Source organism: Manis javanica, chromosome 5 (assembly GCF_040802235.1).
Source record: "Manis javanica isolate MJ-LG chromosome 5, MJ_LKY, whole genome shotgun sequence".
Lineage (NCBI taxonomy): Eukaryota > Metazoa > Chordata > Mammalia > Pholidota > Manidae > Manis > Manis javanica.
The window spans coordinates 110,407,947-110,434,259 of record NC_133160.1 but is presented as its reverse complement, the minus strand read 5'-3'; the positions used below and the strand labels follow the sequence as shown (position 1 = coordinate 110,434,259).

Genomic DNA, 26,313 nt, shown 5'->3' with positions numbered 1-26,313 from the left:
CCTCCCCCTTACTTTTACTAACTCCTTTGGTAGAGTACATTTTTCAGTAGCTTTCTGATAATGAGTTGGTGAAAGGAACCTTGCTTATAATGAATATTTTTATTTTATATCCACATATTTGATTGTTAATTTGGCTAGCTAAAGAGTTAAGTGTATATTAGAAATAATTTTGATCTAGGATTTTGAAGACAGCAGTCCATTTTTTCCCTTGTGTTACTATTGAGAAATCTGATGTATTTTGATTCCTCAATTTTTTAATGTGACCTCTTTCTTCCATGGACATTTAGAATCTTTCCTTTATGCCCAGAGTTTTAAGATTTCAGGATATATGTGACATGGTTATGGGTCATTTTTGGTATCCTTTTTGCTGGACACTCAGTTTTTTTTTCTCTTTTGTTTTCTTTGTTCTCCCTTTCTGGACTTTTCATTTTTAGAATGCTAGTCTTCCTAGATTGGTCGAGCCTCTGATTTTCTTTCTCTTGATTTAGGTGCAGCTCTTTTGTTGTCTATAGTTATTAATTACGGTTTTAAAAAGTATTTTTCTTCATGTTTTTTGTTCTGAATTGTTTTCTATTTGTTATTATGCCTTCTCTTTTATGTAGATTCTTCCTCAAGTGTTTCACCAGCTAAACTTACTATACATCCTACAGATCAGAATGTACACTCTGAGTGGGTTATTATACCTTAGGAGAAGGAATCCAGATGATCTGAATGGAGCATGCTCAGTTCCTTTACTTAGATGAATCAATTTAGATAAGTTCCCTTTTCACCCATGGGGAAAGAGTGATTTTGGAGGGGTAGGAAATAGGAGAATACCCTTACTTCCTCTATAAAAGCTAATTGTATTACATAAAATTTTTTAAGAATGAAGGCACTTTTGTAAAGGAATCAATATTAGAAATATAGTTCTTGTGCATTGATTTTGATTATGTGGGAATAAAACTTGATAGAAAGTATAATGTTATATAGCTGATATGCTCCATCATGGTTTTAGTTATCAAATGTTTACAGTCATCTTTTGTCAAATGTTAGATCTCTGTAAGTTCATGTTTTGGCACTACTTAATTTACTGATGTTCTGATGTATAGGTTAAAGAGAGATTATGTGCTTTAGGTACCAGACTTTCAGAAGCCAGAGTTGGTATTTTGAATATATTTCTATTATTTTATGAAAAGAACTTTTATTTCTAGATATTCTACAGAAATTTCTATGGATAATATATGTTAGCTTTTGCTTAATAACAAAACATTCCAAAAGTCAATAGCCTAAAGCAACGGTCATTTATTATTTCTAGTGTGTGTCAGCTGTTCAGGACTGAGCTTGATAGGTGACACTGCTTATTTTGGCTGGGCTAATGCTCACATGCCAGGATGTTTGCTGGGATCAATGGGAAAGGTGTTTCTGATGTTTCTTATCCTCTTCCTGGCACCAGCAAGCTATCTTGGGGACATTTTTCTCATGGAAGTGGAGAAGTACAGAGGGTGAGTGGAAGATGTAAGGCCTCTTATGCTTTTGGCTTGGGACTGGCACACTGCCACTTCTGCCTATTCTTTTGGCCAAAGCAAATCATGTGCTGAGCCCAAATAAAAGAGCAGGATATTCTCTGCCTCATTTATTGGGAGGAACTGCAGTTACATGGCAAAGGGCCTAGATGAAACAAGGGTTGAAGATTTGGGGCCAATGGTGCAGTCTACTGTAGATAAAAATTAATTACCTTACAAAAAGAAAACCAAGTCATATCAACATTTAAATGTAACAATATGTTACATTTTATGGTTTTTAAATTGAATAGTATAATAAGTGTAATATCAGAGATAAGAAGGTTGTTGGATGACTAAGAGATGAGAGCAATGTTGACTTTTTAAATTTTAGTGGTGAAATTAGGCAGTGTGAGAACTTTTGTTTTGGAGATATTACCTGTTTGAAAAATATGGAAAGATTTGAGAGTTATATCCATTTTGTTTTACAAGATCTTCATCTACATTGTTTGATTTCTGAATCTGATTTTTTAATCTTTCATAAGAATAACCTTATTTCAATTTTCAAAAGACTGATTTTGAATAATAAAGTTGTACTTGTTTTACATTTGAAAATGTAGCTCAAATACAGTTTCTGTCTTTTTCTGGGGGCTTGGATTTTGTGATTCAGGTTTCTAGCTTCTAAAGATCTCTGACTGGAAGAAAGAGATTTCATGTTTAAAATTTATTCTCATTATAAAATTGGTTGGAAGACATAGAGTGAATTCAAGGTTATGATTTCTTTAGCTGTGAAGTGATATTTTATAATGTGTATGAACACAAGTAAAATACTTCTCATCCTTTTTAATTTTTGGTTGAAGTGAGTCAGGGTGTCTGACAAATAAGAGGATGGAAGAAATTGCTGCCTAGTCAGGTTCCTCTATTTTATGAGGTACCCTGAACAAATTAGAACTAAATAGACCCGAGTTTTCTGAACATTAGGCATAGGTAAAATTTAATGTTTTTTTCTGCTTTTAAATTGTAAGAAAAACCCCCAACTATTTCAAAAAACACTTGAGAAGGCTGTTTAGACAGTAACATAATAGCAAATGTATATGCACCTTCTTACAGATTACAAAGTAGCAAACATTCACTTCTCTTGTTAAAGGAAAGTTTCAAGTTAACATAAGCTTGCCTTTTTAAATTCCCCAGCTTTATTTTTATTAAAATACTTTCTGAATGAATCACATATTTTCTTGCATCCTTAAAATATAATGACTATTAGACTGTCAATTATTGTAGTATATTGTAATATACGATATTCCTCTGAGGGCTTGTTAGTGTGGCTATTTGATTTTCATTAAGTTACTCTGCTCATTATCTTTACCTGGATTAGAGCATTATTCTTAAACCATGTTATATCTGCATTTCCAGTCTTGTGATTCCCTACCTCCCAATCAACGAGATCTTGTAATTTTAAATTAGAAGATCAGGAGGTTCCCTTGGTTCTCAAGATAAAATCTAAAATGTCATTGATGGCTGTCTTCCTTGTCAGTCTTATTTCTTTTTTTCTGCTTCCTGCACCATATCCACATTGGCTTTCATGAGTTACTCAATATCATTTAAGTTCTGTCCCAAACTGGAGGACTTTAAACATGCTATTCGCTATTGCTAGCATGCTTTCCCCCCAACTCTCTGCCCAGTTAATTCCTAATTATCCTTTAGTCTCAACATAAATGTCACTTGCATAGACAGGCTTTATCTGACACCTCTCCTCCCCATCCTTCTTAACCAATTTAAATTTAGGTTTCTCATATAGTCCTTATTGTATATAATTATGATATATATTTGTGTGATTGTTTAATGTTTATCTCTGCCTTTAGACTATAAATTTCATGTAATAGAAACTTTATTTTTGTTCACCACTGTTTACCCAGTAACTAGCACAGTTTTGAGTAACTGTTTCTTCAAATCCATGATGCCATTATTATAAGGTATATCCTGATTTCAGAGATGTTAAAATATAAAAAATTGGCCAATACCATTAGCAGAACATACCTATCTTAAGATGTTCTCATTTCAGAGATGTAAAATGTGAAAAATTATATGTCATTGAATGAATGTAATATGGTATAATAAGCATCCTTACATGAGAATTAAGAAAAAGCCAATTCTCCATCACCTGACATCATAAAGGTATTTCTTAATTTGTTTGTTTGTGGTAATCTTCATTTATTAAAAATATGTCTTCTCAAAATTTCTTTTTTGATTAGCTGGGCAGGTAGTGAATCAGATGAATAAGAAGCTGCAGACAGGTTTTACGGAGCCAGAAGTGTTACAGATATTCTGTGATACCTGTGAAGCTGTTGCGAGGTTGCATCAGTGTAAGACTCCAATAATTCACCGTGATCTGAAGGTACAAATCTTAGACTACTTATAGATTAAAACATTTTTAACTTTGTAGGTAAAGTGTTCTTGGACTGTGTTCATCTACACCAGCTCTTATGACCAGCACTGAGACTGGTCTCACTATCTCCTGCTGTATTTCCTGAGGTTGTGTAAAGACTGACTGTAGAATTGGAATTATGCTTCCCATGATCCTGAGGGTTTCTGATATGGCTGTACAGGTGGTACAGCCTGTACTCCCCACTCTCCTGTTTACACATCAAGCTTCTTTAAAAGGTTTCATTCAAACAAAACTGACTGTCGCACTGTCTCTCCACACTATCCTTTCCCAGTTCAGCACTTCTCCTATTTCCTATGATCTGCACTGGATGTTTTCCATAGATACTGGAGGTGACTGTAAATGGTTTCTTTACTCATTTATTTATAATGTACTATTTTTTTCTGTAATTTACTGTAACTCCACAGTGATTGTTTTTAAGGTCACTTTATCTTAACCTTTTTCTGGGCTATGACCTCTTGTATATGGTACCCGCTTGTATGTTGGAAAAAGTCTCCAAAGGGAAATAAATATTTTGGGTATCATATTGTTCTAGATATCATTACTTATGTCATTTAGAACCACAGGTGTCCTCTTTGATGCTCACACACACATACAAAAGTTTACAAAAATTCCTCTTCCTCAAATGCTTTTCTGCCCAGTTATCCCATGGCTAACCTTTCCCCCATTTGAATCTGGTTAGATTCACTTTCTCAGTGAGTCACCACCTTATTTGTAATTGAAACCTAGCATTTCTACTCTTAACCTGCTCTTTAAATATCGCTTGTCTCCTTCCAGTTTACTATTTACTTTGCTTATTTATTATGCCTGTTGTTTATTTTCTTTTGTCTTCCACTAGAATATAAGTTTAATGTAGGCAGGGATTTTTCTCTCTTGAAATGATGAGTTCAGGCGTTTAGAATGGTGCCTTGGCCAGGTCTCTAAATATTTAATGAATGAATGAAAGCTAGTTCTGACCAATTATACAAAATTTATGAATGGTGATAATAAAATGCTCTTAGGATACAAGAGAGTAGAAGATGTCATTTAGAATATAGGTTGTTAAACATGAAAGTATCATCTAGGGAAATCTATGGTAAAAGTATACAAGTTAAGGCAAGATTGAAATACATGACTTACAGACCTCTGTTCCTCAGTTTGGATAAGCATTATAGATCATTTCAGTTCTTTTAAATATGCAATTTTTACAGTTTCCCTAATAATTTGATATGATTTTTTTATGCTGATAGCTCATTAACTTTTTCCATATAAAGTTGATGTTCTCAGTTGAGTCTTGATTTAAAACCAGAAAAGACATTGAACTGCATGGTTTTATATAGGCCATATTTCATGTGCTTAGTTCTTTTTGCCTGTATAAATTTATGCAAACCTATGCTTGTTTTAAGTATATACTTATGCAGATTTTTATTGTGCACAAATCTTTTTAAAAGTAGACCAAATGAAATAAAGAAAAATTATAAAGAAACTGCCATGTGAGTATTTTGGTACAGTGGAGAACAGTTGAATTATTCATCTAAGACTTTATCTTAGAAATAAAAAAAACATTGTGAAAAAATGTAATAATAGTATCATTTATTGAATGCCTTCCTTACTCCAGACACTGTTCTAAGCTCTAAGCTCTTTACATGTTTTAATTCATTTAATTTTACAGCAATCTCTTATAATAGGTATTATTATCTTCCCCATTTGATAGGTAAGGAAACTAAAGCCCAAGAGTGGTTAAGCAAATTGTACAGTGTGCATATGCTAGTAAGTAGCAGAGTTGGGCTGTGAACTCACATACTCTCCTGTTCTAGAAATTGTGCACACAATTTTTTTATTTAAATTACTACAACTCTGATGTCCAAGTTAAGGCACAAAGTCAAATCTGTGTCTTTTGGTATAGTATTTTGGAATTAGGAGTCAATCAGAGGTAGAATTTTAATGGTTTTTTGTTACTTGTTTATAGATAAGCTACATTGTCAGGAAAGGAGAAAAGTGGAGTTATAGTATAGACACTGACTGCTATTAGTTTTTCTCTTTCATAAAAGTGGTTTTAGAGAGAATTTAGCATTTTTGGCCCTTGTAAAAATCATCCTGGAATGGGAGAAGCACTTCTCTGTTCTTAGTTAAGAGAAGCCGTAGACATACTAAAATATATTTTCGGTCTGATTAATTTGTCCTTTCTCATGATTTGAGGTACTTATTGTCTCTCATTCTTTATAGCACAAACCCTTCAATGTTTATTGTGTAAAACGTGGTTGTAAAAGATAATTTTCACTTTGAAAATACTACTAATTACTTTTTTTCTTTTCTGAAGGTGGAAAATATTTTGTTAAATGATGGTGGAAACTATGTACTATGTGACTTTGGCAGTGCCACTAATAAGTTTCTTAATCCTCAAAAAGATGGAGTTAACGTAGTAGAAGAAGAAATTAAAAAGTAAGTGTCTCTTCATTGTACTTTACATCATGGGGATTTTAGTTGAGTCTGTGACCAGCTCTGCTAATAATATACTTTAGGTATTCTGTTTATAGGTTCCTTAAAAATATTTCTATACCATAGACATTGATTAGTTTTGGTCTGATCTAGCTCGATGGGAAATACATTTTACCATGGATACAAGTTTTTCATTTATATTGTAAACACATTTATCAAGAAATATGTTAAATAAACTACAGTTACTAGTAGAATCTGTAAAAGGAGTTTTAAGTGATTTTTGAATTCAGTTAAACATCTTTGCTTTTAATACTGAGGATGCATGCTTAGGAAAAGTTAAATTATGAAAACGTTTAAATTTTTAATATTTAATATTAAGAAGATTGACTTCTTAATGCATTGAAAACTGTGTGGAAAACATGTTATTTTGTAATAGTGTATTGGAAAGCTCTCTGTAGAAATACAAGTCATATCTCCTTTATGTTATCTTAATCTTGTACTTTCCCTGGTTGCTAGAGTACCTGAAAAGACCTTTCCGTGACTCTCTGTTTTCTGGTCTGTGTAGAAAGTAGAACTGTTTGTAAATCTTAGATTTCCTTAATAAAATTATATAGAACGTCTAAAGATTAGTCAGAATAGGAATTTCTGCATAGTTGCCTTTTCTGAGTTGCCTTCAGTTTCTCACAGATTCTCAGTTGTTTAAGGCTATCTAGCAGCCATCAATTGAGCTGCAGATATATTTGAAATAGTTCAAGTAGAGCTGATCTTAGTCTAACTCATTTGTGTAACATTGTAGATTTCTAGACTATGTGTTTCTATTTAGGAAACTTAGCCTATGATATTTGGTAGGTTCCATAAAACAGACTCCTTAGTAAACATACAAATGTCTTGAAGAACATAAGAATAATAAATTATTGAACTGACTTCTTGGGGATATGTATATATACACACATAAGATTTTAAGAAAAATTATTGGATTGTGATATATAATGGCTGCTTTAGGATTCTGCTCAAGCATCTCTGATTTGGGAGTTTCATTTCTTGCTATTGAGGTCTGAAGTATACTTAAGGCTCAGTAGAATTTTGCATTAGTGATGAATGCAAACTCCTGAGGGGTTCAGAGTTAATGGTCTGATCATGTACTCAGTTCCCGCCTATTCAGTGTGGACCCTGTTGGTGCTGTGGTGCAGCAGTGAACAGAAGTCCTGCTCTCCTACAGCTTATATTCTGGTTTCATAGGCTCCCCCTCTGTAGTAGTATCATTCAGAATGTTTGACCAGTCAGGGTAATTTGGAAAAAGTAGGATGATAGAATGTTGAGCTTTAAGATACTTTATGTAAATAAAACTATAAACACTCAAAATGAATCTTCAATTACAGCATGATACAGGAAGTCCTTCCATATTCTAATAATTTCTGCCATGAAATTGAGCACGACTTTATTAAAATATTCTGTTCATAATGGATTTAGGGTTTTTATATTGGTAAATATTTATTCACAGTATCTTTTAATTCCAAATAGCTTATGATGCCAGTTTTAGAAGCCTAATTAGTATAGTTAGACTTAATGGCAGTTAGATTACTTTTAAAACAATAATTACAAAAACAACCTAGAGGAGATTTACTACCATGTGAGTGCATAAAAACAAACTCTTTTAATAAACATATACATTTTTTGAGAGGGTAGAATTTTTACTTTTAAATAAATAGACTAAAATATTTTGATAAGGACATTTTTATGGTCAAATTATATTATTTCAAATAAATTCAAGGAAAACTCTTTCCAATACATTGTGTTTAAGATTTTTCTATTAAAATTAAGCTTTTATATCACTAGAGATGCTATTACGCTTGTTGAATAAAAATGTATATAAATGCTTTGTATTGTTTAATCCTTGATGGACTTTAAATAAACTTTTAAAAACAGTATTATTTCTTTATTATGTTATTGAACCTAAAGGGTTTTTTTGTAGTATTTTATGTAGAAACAATGTAGTATCTGTCTTTTTTTTTTTTTTTTTTTTTTTTTTTATATCTCCACTCCATTTCACTTATTTACTGCCAGGTATACAACTCTGTCATACAGAGCCCCTGAAATGATCAACCTTTATGGAGGGAAACCCATCACCACCAAGGCTGATATCTGGGTAAGGCCAAGAAAGGCTGACATTTTCTCTAACCAAATTAAAAAAAATCTGAGTTCAGTTGATTATGTTCCCCCTGCCCCACAAAAGGTATTTCTTAATAAGTGTAAGAGTGGTGTACAGTAGAGCTTCTTACTCAGGAGAAGAAAAATATTAGAACATTTTATCTTCTTAATTCTGAGATGGAAAACTTAGGTATAAAAAAGAAAATAAAGTACTTGGCACATAATGTAACTTTTTAACCACTCTATTTTTGAGAATTTAGATTTTCTATTAGTGTTAACATTTTTTTGATTGAGTGGAATTTTGCTTGATAGTAGGGAAGAGCTGGACATAGCTCTTAAGTAATTACACTGACAATTTTCTGGAGGAGTTTAGGATCTTTTAAAGGGAACTAACATGAGTAACACTTTTTTCTAATTATAAACATAACACTGAGCAACTTGTATATATTAAGGTTCTCTTTATCATTTAACATATGTATCTGGATTGTATTATTGAGAAAGATCCTGTTTCTGTTTAGTTGAACTTTGTGTTAGGATGTCAGTATGTCTTTAGAACTTAATTCATAAGTAAAATATGTTTTGGCAGTATTTAATAAAGTAGCAGGAAACTGTATGCGAATTCATTTAAATTCAACAAATATTTTAGCAATATCTACCACTAGTAACCATATTAGGGATGGAGGAAAAAGATTCCTTTGAAAGTAATTCTAGAGTTTACAAGAAAAGTCATGTTTACTTTGTTTTTAAAGTAGACCCCTTCGCATGTAGGGGTTGGGATACCAAGTTTTCTTGCAAGGTAATAAAAAAAGAATATCTTTGATATTTTTAACCTTTCTATATAATTTATACTTTTCACCAAATAATCATTTTAAGTCTTGTGGCACTAAATTTTTAACCATATACATAATTGAGTCAAACCATGAAGAAGTTTGATTTAGTTAATTTGATATTGCTTATAGACCACTAGCTTCTATAACTCATTCTGCTTTCCTCAGCATTAACATTTGACTTATTAAATAGCTTATATTAAATGGTTTGTAGTATAATGTAGAAACTGAATTCACTTGGATCTTAATTTATAAAGTGAAGGTGTTTGAAGAGGTGGTTGTGGAAGTCTTTTCAGGCTAAATTCTTTGACTGCTGTTGAAATCTGTATTACCTGAAAGAGTATTTCAACAGTAGAGAAGACAACAGACATCATAGTTTGATTACTCATTTGGAGGTGTCAAGGATTGATTTAAAAAAAAAGGTCTTTAAGCACATGATTGTTACCCATCTCTTAACAAGAAGTAGGGAATCTTTTTTTTTTGTTGTTCATTTTTCATCAGACTTAATATGTGCCAGGCAGCATAAATTGTCAGTGATAAGTTTAAAATTTATGCCATTTGTAGATTAGTATTTGGGGTAGATAGTATTCTGTAATGCAAAACCTGCTATAGCTCTGGGGTACAAATAGATACCCAAAGATAAAAATGAAAAGAAGAAAAATAATCAGAAAACAGAATCTTTGTGTATAGGCTTGCCAGAGATAGAATTTTCATTTCCATGGTGTCATTTTTTATGCTTGTCTTAGCTCAAGTGAAACAGAAATGTGCTACAACATTTAGGTATGAATTCAGGAATATCCAGAAAAAATATTTAGTTCATATTGCTCAAGAATTATATTTCTGATCTTGTATCAGGATAGTACCTTTTTAGAGAGTTATGATACTGAAGTTAAAGTATTCATTTAGCACTTTGTATTTTGGGAAAAAAAGTTTTTTTTTTTGGCTTGGAGGTTTCCATTATAGGTTATTTTTATCCCGAGAACTAGGATGCTGAATTTTATTAAGCATTAGGAAATTCAGTGAGAGATGCTTCATACTATCCTTTAATGAGAAATTATAGTGATACTCAGCCTTCAAAATTAGGTCATTTGTTCCATCCTGTTTCTTGAACAGTTTTCATTGTATCAAATGGATAGAGAGGCTGTGAAAAGAATGGTTAAAGATCCTGTGCCTTTGGTGTGAAAAAATTAGGATACCTCATTGTGTCACACAATGTGAAGGAGAGTATTTTAGATTTATGTTTAAGTGTACTAACATTGCTGTCTAAAATTGGTATCTGTGAACTCTCACAACATTAATTCTAACAGAATTCTAACAGAAAACATTATTAAAAGATTGATTGACAAAGTAAAGCTGGCTAAAATGCAAATCTCTTTTGCCTCAACTGTCATCTGGGCAGTAGAAAGGTGTAGTTTAATGCAGATATCACACCATTAATAGTATTTTTCCAGTGCTGTTAAGGAAACCTGGAAACCTTAAGCTCAGTTTGGTGCATAAGTGCTGAAAATATCTTCCTTATATAAAAGATCATAAGTTTTTTTAAGTCACATTGAATGAGTTATTTCTATTCAGAATCTTCACAGTTTTCTTAGTTATATGATACTCAGTACTTTTTCTGAACTAATATACTGAAATTTCTAGAGCTTTTAAAATTTTTCATTGAAAAGACTTACAATATTGAAAATAATGTTTTGTAAATTAATGTTGAACTTACAAAGGTGGTTTTTGTATGTTGTAATCCCCATAGTAGTTACAAAACTTAGTGATTTGTGAATACATTTGCAAAGTTGATGTGTGGAAAAAATGCAATAAAGGCAAGCTGATCTGCCAGTTTTTAGATAGTAAGGAAAAATTTCAGTATTGTTGATACAGTTGTCTACTGACTGTTGATAATTTTATATAATCCGTTTAGAATTAGAAATGCATCTTATACTCTTAAGGCTTGTTAGGTGACTTGTACTTCATGTGACAACATAATGATTTCTTGAACTGCAAATTACAATTTATTACTGCTTTTTGGGGTTGAGCTGTTAGCAGCTTAGCTAGAAATTTCCTGTGCTACCCTTCCAGACAAAATTTGTGTTTTAGGATATTTTGTCTTCATTGCCAACAAGTAGATTTATTGGTGCTTTGAAGCCTCTGAAGCCATGCAAGTGAAGCAGACAGAGCCCTTCCTTTTTGAATTTTAATATAGATCACCCAGGTACAAATATGATCAGTATAATGTAGAACAAAAATGATAGGATTGTACACAGAAACAGAGAACTAAAGACATGTACTTAATGAATAATCAATAAAAGTGTATTGATGATTGGTAAATGTAACTGTGCTGGCTGACTCATACTTAGAATCCCAGGATTTTACAGCATGTTTTATAGTGAATTAAAAAAAAATGATGCTAGAATGAGTCTTGTTTGAGACTTTGAGTTAAACGCAGATTATGTACTAAATATATCTTTCCTTGTGAAAGAAATAAAAGTCTAATTTTTCTCCTAAAAGGAAGCAGCCACTCTGATTTTAGTTACATCATTTGTGTTCTAGAGATCTGTGGTAGCATTAATTCAACCAACTAGCCACAGATGTGATAGAAAACTAGGGAAAAGGTACAGTTAAATGTCTTATAAAAATTAAGTGTACTTATTTGTTTAAGCACTAATTTGTGAAAAGATTGATCTAGTATAGGAATATAAGGCTTTTGTTTTATTAAATAACATTTTAGTTTTGGTTTGGGGCTTTTTTTTGGACTTGAGGTCATTTGATTAATTGATCTCTGATGATATTCATACTTCTTTGTTTTACAGGCACTGGGATGTTTACTGTATAAACTTTGTTTCTTCACTCTTCCTTTTGGTGAGAGTCAGGTTGCTATCTGTGATGGCAACTTCACCATCCCAGACAATTCACGTTACTCCCTTAACATACATTGCTTAATCAGTAAGTACTTGGAAAATTTATGAAAAAATTATAAGATACTGTATTTAGAGCTTGATGTTTACATCCCTTTACCTAAACCCAGTCTTTTAATTTCATGTATTATAATTTTGTGCAACTATATTAAAGAAAAACATTTAAAAAGATGTTTATAAAACTTTTATAGGAATAAAAACAGCATAATTACTGATTACTACATGGATATTTTCAAGCCCTAAATAAGATCTTGTAGAACATAGAGATTATGTAATTAAAGAAACTGGAATTTCTGGAAAAACTTTGGCATAACATTTAGTTATGCAGTCTTTGTACTTTTTTTTTTTTTTTGGAGAGGGCATCTCTCATATTTATTGATCAAATGGTTGTTAACAAGAATAAAATTCTGTATAGGGGGGTCAGTGCTCAATGCACAATCATTAATCCATCTCAAGCCTAGTTCTCATCAGTCTCCAATCTTCTGAAGCATAACGAACAAGTTCTTACATATTGAACGAATTCTTACAGAGTGAATAAGTTCTTACATGGTGAACAGTACAAGGGCATTCATCCCAGAAACATCCGGTTCTGATCATGCATTATGAACTATAAACAATCAGGTCAAATATGAGTATTCGTTTGATTTTTATACTTGATTTATATGTTGATCCCACATTTCTCCCTTTATTATTATTATTATTTTTATTTTTAATAAACTGCTGAAGTGGTAGGTAGATGCAAGATAAAGGTAGAAAACATAGTTTAGTGTTGTAAGAGAGCAATTGTAGATGATCAGGTGTGTGCCTGTAGACTATGTGCTAATCCGAGCTAGACAAGGGCAATAGAACATCCATGGATGCAGAAGCTTTCTCTCAACACAGGGGGTGGGGGTGAGGTTCTAAGCTTCTCCACTGTTGTTCCCCAATTTCTCACCTGATGGCCCCCTTGCGACTGTGCCTGTCTTAGGTTGTTCCTCCCTTGAGGAATCTTACCCGTCTCTAGCTAACCAGTCATCTTCCGGGGCCATACAGGGAAATGTAAAGTTGGTAAGTGAGAGAGAAGCCATATTGTTTGAAAAGGTTAGCTTTTTACTTCTTTGCAGATTTATGCCCTGTGGCTTCTATGCCCAGCACTTGTCTCGAGGTATCTTTACCACATGGAGGAATTATGATACTCGGTAAATTTGATATGAGGCACGAATTCTATTTAAGGGTTGTAATTAGGAAGGAAGAAGAAAAGCTATAGAGGTAGCATATGGAAGACAACATGGGAGGATTGATTATTTCTTTGACATATCTTCTTGTAGAGTACCTTAAGTATGTATAGGTTTTAAACTACTAACTAACTTGTGCACACATATTAACATAATAGGAATACGGTGACATAAACAAAGCAAATCTATAATTACCAGTCATCTCCAGTGAAGCCAAGAAAACCATTTAGGCACCCTGGGCATTTGTGAAAATTTGTCTATGATATGATGGATATTGTCCAAGTGTACTTGAACAGTCTGAGAGAAATCAGACAAATTAAAGCAACCCATTTCTGGGATCTGTTCACATCCCATATGTTCTTTTAACCGTAGATAGTCTATAGTCGTAAGATTTTGGAGCGCTACAACTTACACCCCTCCCAGCTCCTGACTGAGTTCCAACAGTACAGATACAGTCAAATTCGTTGTCTCACTGTATGCACATGCCAGCCTAGACATCTCCCTTCTCATTCCAATGGCAAGTCCAGGAAATGGTGGGGTGGACGCAGCTACAACTGCAGCATCGCCCAGATCCCTGTGGAGGCTTTTTGATGATCATCCCCCGGCACGAGTCCTCCAGAGAGTGCTGATGCTGGAAGCTCCTCCTCATATCGTATCTTAGTTCATTTTCTGGGTATCCAAGCGAGGTCTTGATCTTCTGCATAGAAACAAACAGACCCTTTGCCCACACTTTGACATGCCCTGTATACCACTGTGTAGAACTCATTGGAGGTCAGCACACAGGAACTGCTTTTTTTATTTATTTTTATTTTTTTATTTTTATTAAGAGAAAGGAATATTATCAGAAAAGAGTACCTCCATAGCTGATCATCTGACACTCTTTAAGTGATCGACATTAATATTTACCAATTGTTTTATCCTATCAAGGAGTAATCCCCCTTTTCTTTTTTTTTTTTTTTTAAATCTTTAATCTACACTTACATGAAGAATACTATGTTTACTATGCTCTCCCCTATATCAGGTCCCCCCTAAAAACCACCTTACGGTCACTGTCCATCAGCATAGCAAAATCTAGAATCACGACTTGTCCTCTCTGTGTTGTAGAGCCCTCCCTCCCCTTTCTCCCTCCCCCGCATGCATGCTAATCTTAATAGCCCCCTTTTTCCCCCCCTTACCCCTCCTGCCCACCCATCCTCCCCCATTCCTTTCCCTTTGGTACCTGTTAGTCCATTTTTGGGTTCTGTAATTCCGCTGCTGTTTTGTTCCTTCAGTTTTTCCTTTGTTCTTATACTCCTCAGATGGGTGAAATCATTTGGTATTTCTCTTTCTCCGCTTGGCTTATTTCACTGAGCATAATACTCTCCAGCTCTATCCATGTTGCTGCAAATGGTAGGATTTTTCCACTTCTTATGGCTGAGTAGTATTCCATTGTGTATATGTACCACATCTTCTTTATCCATTCATCTACTGATGGACATTTAGGTTGCTTCCAATTCTTGGCTATTGTAAATAGTGCTGCGATAAACATAGGGGTGCATCTGTCTTTCTCAAACTTGATTGCTCCGTTATTAGGGTAAATTCCTAGGAGTGGAATTCCTGGGTCAAAGGGTAGGTCTGTTTTGAGCATTTTGATGAACCTCCAAACTGCTTTCCACAATGGTTGAACTAATTTACATTCCCACCAGCAGTGTAGGAGGGTTCCCCTTTCTCCACAGCCTCGCCAACATTTGTTGTTGTTTGTCTTTTGGATGGCAGCTATCCTTACTGGTGTGAGGTGATACCTCATTGTAGTTTTAATTTGCATTTCTCTGATAATTAGCGATGTGGAGCATCTTTTCATGTGTCTGTTGGCCATCTGTATTTCTTTTATAGACAACTGTCTGTTCAGTTCCTCTGCCCATTTTTTAATTGGTTTATTTGTTTTTTGTTTGTCGAGGCGTGTGAGCTCTTTATATATTGTGGACGTCAAGCCTTTATCGGATCTGTCATTTTCAAATATATTCTGCCATACTGTAGGGTTCCTTTTTGTTCTATTGATGGTGTCTTTTGCTGTACAGAAGCTTTTCAGCTTAATGTAGTCCCACTTGCTCATTTTTGCTGTTGTTTTCCTTGCCCGGGGAGATATGTTCAAGAAGAGGTCACTCATGTTTATGTCTAAGAGGTTTTTGCCTATGTTTTTTCCCAAGAGTTTAATGGTTTCATGACTTACATTCAGGTCTTTGATACATTTTGAGTTTACCTTTGTACATGGGGTTAGACAGTGGTCCAGTTTCATTCTCCTACACGTAGCTGTCCAGTTTTGCCAACACCATCTGTTGAAGAGGCTGTCATTTCCCCATTGTATGTCCATGGCCCCTTTATTGAATATTAGTTGACCATATTTGTTTGGGTTAATTTCTGGAGTCTCTAATCTGTTCCACTGGTCTGTGGCTCTGTTCTTGTGCCAGTACCAAATTGTCTTGATTACTATGGCTTTGTAGTAGAGCTTGAAGTTGGGGAGTGAGATCCCCCCTACTTTATTCTTCTTTTTCAGGATTGCTTTGGCTATTCGGGGTCTTTGGTGTTTCCATATGAATTTTTGAATTATTTGTTCCAATTCATTGAAGAATGTTGCTGGTAATTTGAGAGGGATTGCATCAAATCTGTGTATTGCTTTGCACAGGATGGCCATTTGGACGATATTAATTCTTCCTAGCCATGAGCATGGGATGAGTTTCCATTTATTAGTGTCCCCTTTAATTTCTCTTAAGAGTGACTTGTAGTTTTCAGAGTATAAGTCTTTCACTTCTTTGGTTAGGTTTATTCCTAGGTATTTTATTCTTTTTGATGCAATGGTGAATGGAATTGTTTTCCTGATTTGTCTTTCTATTGATTCATTGTTAGTGTATAGGAAAGCTACAGATTTCTGTGTGTTAATTTTGTATCCTGCAACTTTGCTGTATTCCGATATCAGTTCTAGTAGTTTTGGAGTGGAGTCTTTAGGGTTTTTTATGTACAGTATCATATCATCTGCAAATAGTGACAGTTTAACTTCTTCTTTACCAATCTGGATTCCTTGTATTTCTTTGTTTTGTCTGATTGCCGTGGCTAGGACCTCCAGTACTATGTTAAATAACAGTGGGGAGAGTGGGCATCCCTGTCTGGTTCCCGATCTCAGAGGAAATGCTTTCAGCTTTCTCGCTGTTCAGTATAATGCTGGCTGTGGGTTTATCATATATGGCCTTTATTATGTTGAGGTACTTGGCCTCTATTCCCATTTTGCTGAGAGTTTTTATCATGAATGGATGTTGAACTTTGTCAAGTGCTTTTTCCGCATCTATGGAGATGATCATGTGGTTTTTGTCTTTCTTTTTGTTGATGTGGTGGATGATGTTGATGGATTTTTGAATGTTGTACCATCCTTGCATCCCTGGGATGAACCCCAATTGGTCATGGTGTATGATCCTTTTGATACACTGTTGAATTCTGTTTGCTAATATTTTATTGAGTATTTTTGCATCTACATTCATCAGGGATACTGGTCTGTAATTTTCTTTTTTGGTGGGGTCTTTGCCTGGTTTTGGTATTAGGGTGATGTTGGCTTCATAGAATGAGTTTGGGAGTATTCCCTCTTCTTCTATTTTTTGGAACACTTTAAGGAGAATGGGTATTATGTCTTCTCTGTGTGTCTGATAAAATTCCGAGGTAAATCCGTCTGGCCCCGGGGTTTTGTTCTTGGGTAGTTTTTTGATTACCGTTTCAATTTCTTTGCTCATAATTGGTTTGTTTAACTTTTGTGTTTCTTCCTTGGTCAGTCTTGGGAGGTTGTATTTTTCTAGGAAGTTGTCCATTTCTTCTAGGTTTTCCAGGTTGTTGGCATATAGGTTTTCATAGTAGTCTTTAATAATTCTTTGTATTTCTGTGGAGTCTGTCATGATTTTTCCATTCTCATTTCTGATTATATTGATTTGTGTTGATTCTCTTTTTCTCTTAATAAGTTTGGCTAGAGGCTTATCTATTTTGTTTATTTTCTCAAAGAACCATCTCTAGGTTTCATTGATTTTTGCTATTGTTTTATTCTCAATTTTGTTTATTTCTTCTCTGATCTTTATTATGTCCCTCCTTCTGCTGACTTTAGGTCTCATTTGTTCTTCTTTTTCCAGTTTCGATAATTGTGATGTTAGACTATTCATTTGGGATTGTTCTTCTTCAAGTGTGCCTGGATTGCTATATACTTTCCTCTTAAGACTGCTTTCGCTGCGTCCCACAGAAGTTGGGGCTTTGTGTTGTTGTTGTCATTTGTTTCTATATATTCCTTGATCTCTATTTTGATTTGTTCATTGATCCATTGATTATTTAGAAGCATGTTGTTAAGCCTCCATGTGTTTGTGAGCCTTTTTGTTTTCTTTGTAGAATTTATTTCTAGTTTTATACCTTTGTCATCTGAAAAATTGGTTGGTAGAATTTCAATATTTTGGAATTTACTGAGCCTCTTTTTGTGGGCTCGTACGTGGTCTATTCTGGAGAATGTTCCATGTGCACTTGAGAAGAGTGTATATCCTGTTGCTTTTGGATGTAGAGTTCTATAGATGTCTTTTAGGTCCATCTGTTCTAATGTGTTGTTCAATGCCTCTGTGTCTTTACTTATTTTCTGCCCGGTGGATCTATCCTTTGGGGTGAGTGGTGTGTTGAAGTCTCCTAAGATGAATGCATTGCAGTCTGTTTCCCTCTTTAGTTCTGTTAGTATTTGTTTGACAAATGCTGGTGCTCCTGTGTTGGGTGCATATATATTTAGAATGGTTATATCCTCTTGTTGGACTGAGCCCTTTACCATTATGTAGTGTCCTTCTTTATCTCTCGTTACTTTGTTTTGAAGTCTATTTTGTCTGATATTAGTACTGCAACGCCTGCTTTCTTCTCACTGTTGTTTGCCTGAAATTTGTTTTTCCATCCCTTCTGTTTTAGTCTGTGCATGTCTTTGGGTTTGAGGTGGGTTTTTTGTAAGCAGCATAGAGATGGGTATTGCTTTTTTATCCGTTCTATTACTCTGTGTCTTTTGATTGGTGCATTAAGCCCATTTACATTTAGGGTGACTATTGAGATATATGTACTTATTGCCATTGCAGGCTTTAGATTCGTGGTTACCAAAGGTTCAAGGTTAGCCTCTTTAGTATCTTAGTGCCTAACTTAGCTCGCTTATTGAGCTGTTATATACACTGTCTGGAGATTCTTTTCTTCTCTCCCTTCTTATTCCTCCTCCTCCATGCTTCATATGTTGTGTGCTCTTTTTAGGAGTGCTCCCATCTAGAGCAGTCCCTGTAGGATGCCCTGTAGAGGTGGTTTGTGGGAAGCAAATTCCCTCATCTTTTGCATGTCTGAGAATTGTTTAATCCCGCCATCATATTTAAATGATAGTCATGCTGGATACAGTATCCTTGGTTCAAGGCCCTTCTGTTTCATTGCATTAAATATATCATGCCATTCTCTTCTGGCCTGTAGGGTTTCTGTCGAGAAGTCTGATGTTAGCCTGATGGGTTTTCCTTTGTAGGTGACCTTTTTCTCTCTAGCTGCCTTTAAAACTCTTTCCTTGTCCTTGATCCTTGCCATTTTAATTAGTATGTTTAATTAGTCCGTGGTCTGTTCTATTATTTCCTCCCCCAGTTTGGGGACGTTTTAGGCAATTATTTCTTCAAAGAGACTTTCTATCCCTTTTCCTCTTTCTTCTTCTTCTAGTTCTCCTATAATATGAATATTATTCCTTTTGGATTGGTTACATAGTTCTCTTAGTGTTGTTTCGTTCCTAGAGATCCTCCTTTTATCTCTATGTCAGCTTCTATACGTTCCCGTTCCCTGGTTTCTATTCCGTCAATGGCGTCTTGCATCTTATCCATTCTGCTTATAAATCTTTCCAGGGATTTTTTCACTTCTGTGATCTCCTTCCTGACATCTGTGATCTCCCTCCGGACTTCATCCCTTTGCTCTTGCATTTTTCTCTGCATGTCATCCCATTGCTCTTGCATTTTTCTCTGCATCTCCGTTAGCATGTTCATGATTTTTATTTTGAATTCTTTTTCAGTAGGACTGGTTAGGTCTGTCTCCTTCTCAGGTGTTGTCTCTGTGATCTTTGTCTGCCTGTAGTTTTGCCTTTTCGTGGTGATAGAGATAGTTTGCAGAGCTGGTACGAATGACAGCTGGAAGAGCTTTCCTTCTTGTTGGTTTGTGGCCTTCCTCTCCTGGGAGAATAGCGACCTCTAGCGGCTTATGCTTGTCAGCTGTGCGCAGATAGGGCTTCTGATACCTGCCCAGTTGCTATGGAGTTTATCTCTGCTGTTGCTGTGGGCTTGGCCTGGCTGGGGCTGCCCCTCAAAAATGGTGGAGCCCCGTTGGAGGGGGAGCAGCCGGGACGTTATTTATCTCCGTAATTGGCCCCTGTCCTCCCTGTTGCCCAGGGGGTTAGAGTGCCCAGAGATCCCCAGATTCCCTGCCTCTGGGTTACGTTTCCTGTCCTGCCCCTTTAAGACTTCCAAAAAGCACTCTCCAAACCAAAACAACAACAGCAACAATGAAAGAGGTAAGAAAAAAAAGAAAAAAAAAAGGAAAAAATCCGCTATTTTCTTTGTCCTCTTTCGCCGGTCTCAGGCACCCGCTCACCAGTCTTGCTGCCTTGTTTCCCTAGGATTGGGGTCCCTGTCCCTTTAAGGCTTCTGAAAAGCACTTGCCAAAAGAAAAGAAAAAGAAAAGGGAGAAACGTGCGGTATTGTTTGTCCTCAGGTGCCGGTCTCCGGCACCTGGTCAGCGGTCTTGCTGCCCTGTTTCCCCAGTATTTGAGTCCCTGTCCCTTTAAGGCTTCCAAAAAGCACTCGCCAAAAAAAAAGTGAAAAGTGCGCTATTGTCTTTGTCCTCAGGCACCAGTCTCAGGCCCCCACTCACCGGTCTTGCTGCCCTGCCTCCCCAGCATTGGGGTCCCTGTCCCTTTAAGGCTTCCAAAAAGCACTTGCCAAAAAAAAAAGGGAAAAAATGCGCGATATTCTTTGTCCTCAAGCGCTGGTCTCAGGCACCCGCTCACTGGTTTTGCTGCCCTCTTTCCCTAGTATTGGGGGTCCCTGTCCCTTTAAGGCTTCCAAAAAGCACTCGCCAAAAAAAAAAGGGAAAAACGCGCGATTTTCTTTGTCCTCAGGCGCCAGTCTCACGCGCCCACTCACCGGTCTTACTGCCCTGTTTCCCTGCTCTTGGGGTCCTTGTCCCTTTAAGGCTTCCAAAAAGCACTCACGAAAAAAGAAAAAAAACCCCTCTGGTTTCTTTCCACCCGCCGGGAGCCGGGGGCAGGGCGCTCGAGTCCCGCCTGGCCGGGGCTTGTATCTTACCCCCTTCACGAGGTGCTGGGTTCTCGCAGGTGTGGATGTGGTCTGGATGTTGTCCTGTGTCCTCTGGTCTCTATTTTAGGAAGAGTTGTCTTTCTTATATTTTCATAATTCTATGTGGTTTTGGGAGGAGAGTTCCACTGCTCTACTCACGCCGCCATCCTGGCACCCCCCTGTCAGTCTTTGTACTTTTGAAATCCAAATATCCCAGTCTGTCTCTCCTTTGGATCAAAATATTGCTAATCTTAGAGTATAGCTTATTAGGTCACCCTTTTTAATGTTTATTCTTTACTGATTATAAAATGATTATCAGAAAGAAACTGAAGTTTGGTATCAGAAGGGGTTGTCCTAGGGCCTTGACTCCAAAAGAATAATTATTTTCCTTTAGTCTCCTTTAAGAGTTGTTTCTTCCCTTACGGAGTATACTGTAATTTAGATTTTTGTATGTGTATGTGGTAAAATTTCTGAAAAAGGTGATTTTGGGAGGAGGAAGACCATCAGATATTAAAATATATTAGGAAGGTGCAGTATTTAATCAGCATCTCTCAGCACTAGTTTAGTTAAATTATTTCTAGCATTTCTGTTTTCTGCATTTTAAACGTCCCTTGTCAGAGCCTCTGGTCACATAGATCAGTGCAGTGAAAAAGAGGGTCCATCTAAATATATTTGATATTTTGTCTGCTGAAGATGGCAATTCAGTGGGGGAAAATACATAGAAATAGAAAAGTTAATAGGCATTTGTGGAAAAATGCTGGATCTCTACCTCAAACTTTATGCTAAACTTTCAGATAAATTAAAGACTTATAGGTAAAAAAAAAAATACACTTGAATTTATGACACTGGACTGGGTATCTATAAGCTAGGCATTAAGTCTCAGGAACTAGAAAAGATGAATCCTTTAACAAAGAAGTTTAAACTTATTGAAAGTCCCCCAAAATGCGTGAACTGCAGCATAAAGTCAAATGATGCTTGGAAAAAAAGTGTTTGTCACACATTTGACAAATGGGTAACTTTTCTTATGAGGCTCACCTAAACCACAAAGAAAAGGGCAAACACTCTTGAAGAAAAATGATCTAAAGAAAATGGGGCATAAAAGGATATCTAATCTTGCTCTGCAAACTTACATACATAAAGCACAGTCTTTTTCTATAATGTGGATTTGCTCGTACATGTTGGAAATTGGAGAATTATGTCAGTTGAATACAAAATTGTTCCACATTGCTTCATGTGGAATGTTTTTTCTGGGCAAGGGGAACTAGAGTTAATAGAGTGGGGAAGGTGGTGGTATAACTTACAGGGGAAAGGAAAAAGCACCCTGGTTGCTGGCTCAGAGTTCCATTTTTATCTCTATTAATTTCTCATCCTTGTTTTGATGTGCTTTTATGTATTTGTGACAGCTTCCGGCCAAATTAAAGCTACCTGCCTGGGCAGTCAGTCTTCCCAGGTACCAGTTAATGTTTTTATCAGTGCTCTGTTGACCACGTTTTACAGTTTTTCAGTGGTCTGTTTGGACTTTGTTTTTCCCATTAGTCCTATAATTTTTAGCCTACCATTTTGCAGAATGGTAGAGATTTTTTTTGAAAGAACAAACATACCTTTAGAGTATATTTGAATAAACATTAGACCTGTAGCCTACTCCATTTTATCTAGTTGCGTTCCTTCCTCATTTTCCAAAAGTTAGGACATGAAAAGTGTGAAAGAACTTTGATTAATTGAAATGTTCAAAGACTAGATTGAGGAATTTGCCTTGGCTGCTCTGACTGGTTGCTTGAAGTTAACCTGTTATTGAAGCCCTTGTTAATCATTGCTAACAATGGCATTCTTTTGTTGCTAAGTGTAATGTTTTAATCATGATTGAACTGAGGATTCTATTGAGGATCTGGCAGTGTCTTAGAAGCTCTGAATATTCTTATTGGACTGTTGTGAGACACTGGACAGTATATACTCTGATTGGTGATTTATTTGTTTACAGTAATAAGACCCTATTTTATTGTGTTAATTTTTTTTCCTTCTCCGTGTATATGTTAGTCTGTGTTTGTGTGTAATGGGAAAGTAGAAAGGTTTAAACAGTACTGGTAATTTTAGGATCTAATTGGGGTCTAGTTTATTGATGTTTTACTGTGCATCATATGCTTCCTTTCTTTGTCAATAAATGTGTAACTTTTAGCTTTTAATCTATATTAGTACAAATTTGACCATCTATTAATGTCTTTCAACTTATTTCTGAGTGGTAGGAAGAAATTTTTAAAAAGGGTGAATAAAATTAAAGCATTCACGTAAATTTTAGTATTTTATCTCCTATTAAAGCATTTTTATGGATTTCCATTTTAAATAATTGTTTTAAGTAGTAAAAGCTTAAAGTAGAGATTTTAAAACCAGAACATACTTATCTACAATGTAATTTTTCAAGAAAACCTTTAGATTCTTTACAGTTTTGTTACTTTTATTTTTCACATGTGACCTTGCCTGTTTCCCACCATCCTATTTTAAGTTTCTCTCTCTCAGCTTTTATAATATATACTCAGTGATTTACATTGCTTTCAAATACATCCTACATTCACAAAACCAGGAACTTCCTAGTGTGGTCATAGTTTTAAAAATTGAAATGTTTAATTGCCAGTTGTCTATTCATGTGCTGTAGTTGCTCCTATGTATCAATGTGAGAAAACACATTAAAAATACAAGTCTTTTCAGTATTAATAGTTTTACTAATGCTACATATGTCTACTTTTGTATGATGTAGGACTTTTTAAACTGGAATAGCCGTGCCTCATCTTTGTGGTTACATAAGTATTTGAATATACTTTTTGATGATCACTAATTTGGCCAGGGGTAAATACCATTACCTTCTTACTGTCTGTAAAGCTCAGTTTATTAATTTCATCATTACATTGATTTCATACTTTACTGTAAACTTTTCTTCTTTAAAGTAGCAGATTCAATTGTAGTTGACTCTTGAATAATACAGGTTTCAACTATGGGGACCACTTATGTGCAGATTTTTTTTCAATAAATATGTTGGGAAAAGCTTTGTAGATGTATGGCAATTTGAAAAAGCATTTTATTTTCTGTAGCTTACTTTATAATATTTATATATTTATATATTATATATTTATATGTTCTGTAGCTTTATTTCTATAAAATACAGTATATAATTAATATAACATACAAAATACATGTTATTCAACTGTTATTTGTAAAGCTTCAGGTCAGCAGTAGGCTATTCGTTCAATTTTGGGGGACTCAAAAATTGTATGCCAATTTTCAGCTGCAAAGGCTGGGGTCTGGCTGTCAGCACTCCTAACCACTGCAGTTTTCAAGGATCAGCTGTATTTAGAATTTTTCTTTGCTTTTGTTAACTTATTCAAGAGACAACTAATAGAGGTGGAGTGAGGAGAGAAGCACTTGCTGTTTACACACTTGCTGTTTACAGATCTCAGAGTTGACAAGAATTTAGAAAACATTTAGAGAACTAGAACCATAACCAACAGGATTACTGAATACTTATGATGAATGAACAGAAGGCTGGCTGCCTCACCTTTCATTTAGCTTTTGTGCTGTAAGATGGTTAAGGAAGTATGTTATAGAGATTAAGAAAAGACCTATAGCCAAAGGGCCTGGGGTTGCATCTGCACTCTCACTTAATTTGTACAGAATTTGTCATTTTTTGACTTTATAATGGTGCAAAAATGATACTTATTCAGTATAAATAGTATTTTGATTTAAAAATTTTGATCTTTTCCTTGAGTAGCATGCAGTACCATATGCTCTTGTGATACTGGGCAGTGGCAGTGAGCTGTAGCTGCCCATCAGCCACACAGTCACGAGGGTAAATAATCAGTACACTTACAAACCATTTTATACCCATAAAGCCATTCTGTTTTTCACTTTCCTATTCAATAAATTATATGAGGGGTGGGTGAGAGGGATAAAAGATGTACAAAAATCTCAATCATAGTTGGTCACAGGGATGGAAGTACATCATGGAGAATGCCATCAGTGGTTCTGTAACTAATGCTGCGTATGTCTTTTTATTTTTACACAGCACTAATTATGTGGCAGGCATTGTGTTTTTAATTTTAATTTTTATTATGGTATCATTAATATACAATCACATGCAACATTGTGGTTACTAGATTCCCCCCCATTATCAAGTCCCTACCACATAACCCATTACAGTCACTGTCCATCAGCATAGTAAGATGCTATGGAGTCACTACTTGTCTTCTCTGTGCTATACTGCCTTCCCTGTGCCCCTACCCCCACATTATTAGTGCTAATCATAATACTCCTTAATCCCCTTCTCCCTCCATTGCCACCCACCCTCTCCAGTACTTTTCCCTTTGGTAACTGTTAGTCCATTCTTGGAGTCTGTGAGTCTGCTGCTGTTTTGTTCCTTAGTTTTTGTTTTGTTCTTACACTCCACAGATGAGTGAAATCATTTGGTAATTGTCTTTCTCTGCCTGGCTTATTTCACTGAGCATAATACCCTCTAGCTCCATCCCTGTTATTGCAAATGGTAGGATTTGTTTTCTTCTTATGGATGAATAATAGTCCATTGTGTATATATACCACATCTTTATCCATTCATCTACTGGTGGACACTTAGGATGCTTCCATGTCTTGGCTATTGTAAATAGTGCTAGATAAACATAGGGGTGCATATGTCTTTTTCAAACTGGGATCCTGCATTCTTAGGGTAAATTCCTAGGAGTGGAATTCCTGGCTCAAATGGTATTTCTATTTTTAGTTTTTTTGAGGAACCTCTATACTGCTTTCCACAATGGCTGAACTGTTGTACATTCCCACCAGTAGTGTAGGAATGTTCCCCTTTCCCCATATCCTCACCAACATTTGTTGTTTGTCTTTTGGATGTTGGCCATCCTAACTAGTGGGAAGTGATATCTCATTGTGGTTTTACTTTGAATTTGTCTGATGATTAGGGATGTGGAGCATCTTTTCATGTGTCTGGTGGCCATCTGAATTTCTTTGGAGAACTGTCTGTTCATATCCTCTGCCCATTTCTTAATTGGGTTATTTGCTTTTTGGGTGTTGAAGCATATGAGTTCTTTATATATTTTGGATGTTAGCCCCTTTTTGGATATGTCATTTACAAATATATTCTCCCATCGTGTAGGATGCCTTTTTTTCTGATGGTGTCCTGTGCTGTACAGAAGCTTTTTAGCTTGATGTAGTCCCATTTGTTCATTTTTGCTTTTGTTTCCCTTGCCTGAGAATATGTGTTCAGGAAAAATTTGCTCATGTTTATGTTCAAGAGATTTTTGTGTATGTTATCTTCTAAGAGTTTTATGGTTTCATGACTTACATTCAGGCATTTGATCCATTTTGAGTTTACTTTTGTATATGGGGTTGGGCAATAATCCAGTTTCATTCTCTTACATGTAGCTGTCCAGTTTTGCCAACACCAGTTGTTGAAGAGGCTGTCATTTCCCCATTGTATATCCATGGCTCCTTTATCGAATATTATTTGATTATATATGCTTGGGTTTATATCTGAATGCCCTAGTCTGTTCCATTT

At 35.5% G+C, this 26,313-nt stretch overlaps 1 protein-coding gene across 5 annotated transcripts in view; it reads left to right on the top strand.

The window, feature by feature from the left end:
- BMP2K (BMP2 inducible kinase) overlaps window positions 1-26,313 on the top strand; it is a 182,548-nt gene that overhangs the window by 87,218 nt on the left and 69,017 nt on the right. For 4 of the 5 annotated variants that reach the window (XM_037014864.2, XM_037014860.2, XM_037014865.2 and 1 more), the window contains exons 4-7: window positions 3,731-3,873; window positions 6,221-6,342; window positions 8,404-8,485; window positions 12,116-12,248. In XM_037014864.2, the coding sequence (XP_036870759.2) occupies window positions 3,731-3,873; window positions 6,221-6,342; window positions 8,404-8,485; window positions 12,116-12,248 (480 nt within the window). The remainder of the gene's footprint in view (window positions 1-3,730; window positions 3,874-6,220; window positions 6,343-8,403; window positions 8,486-12,115; window positions 12,249-26,313) is intronic. The other variant, XM_037014861.2, reaches the window with a different exon arrangement.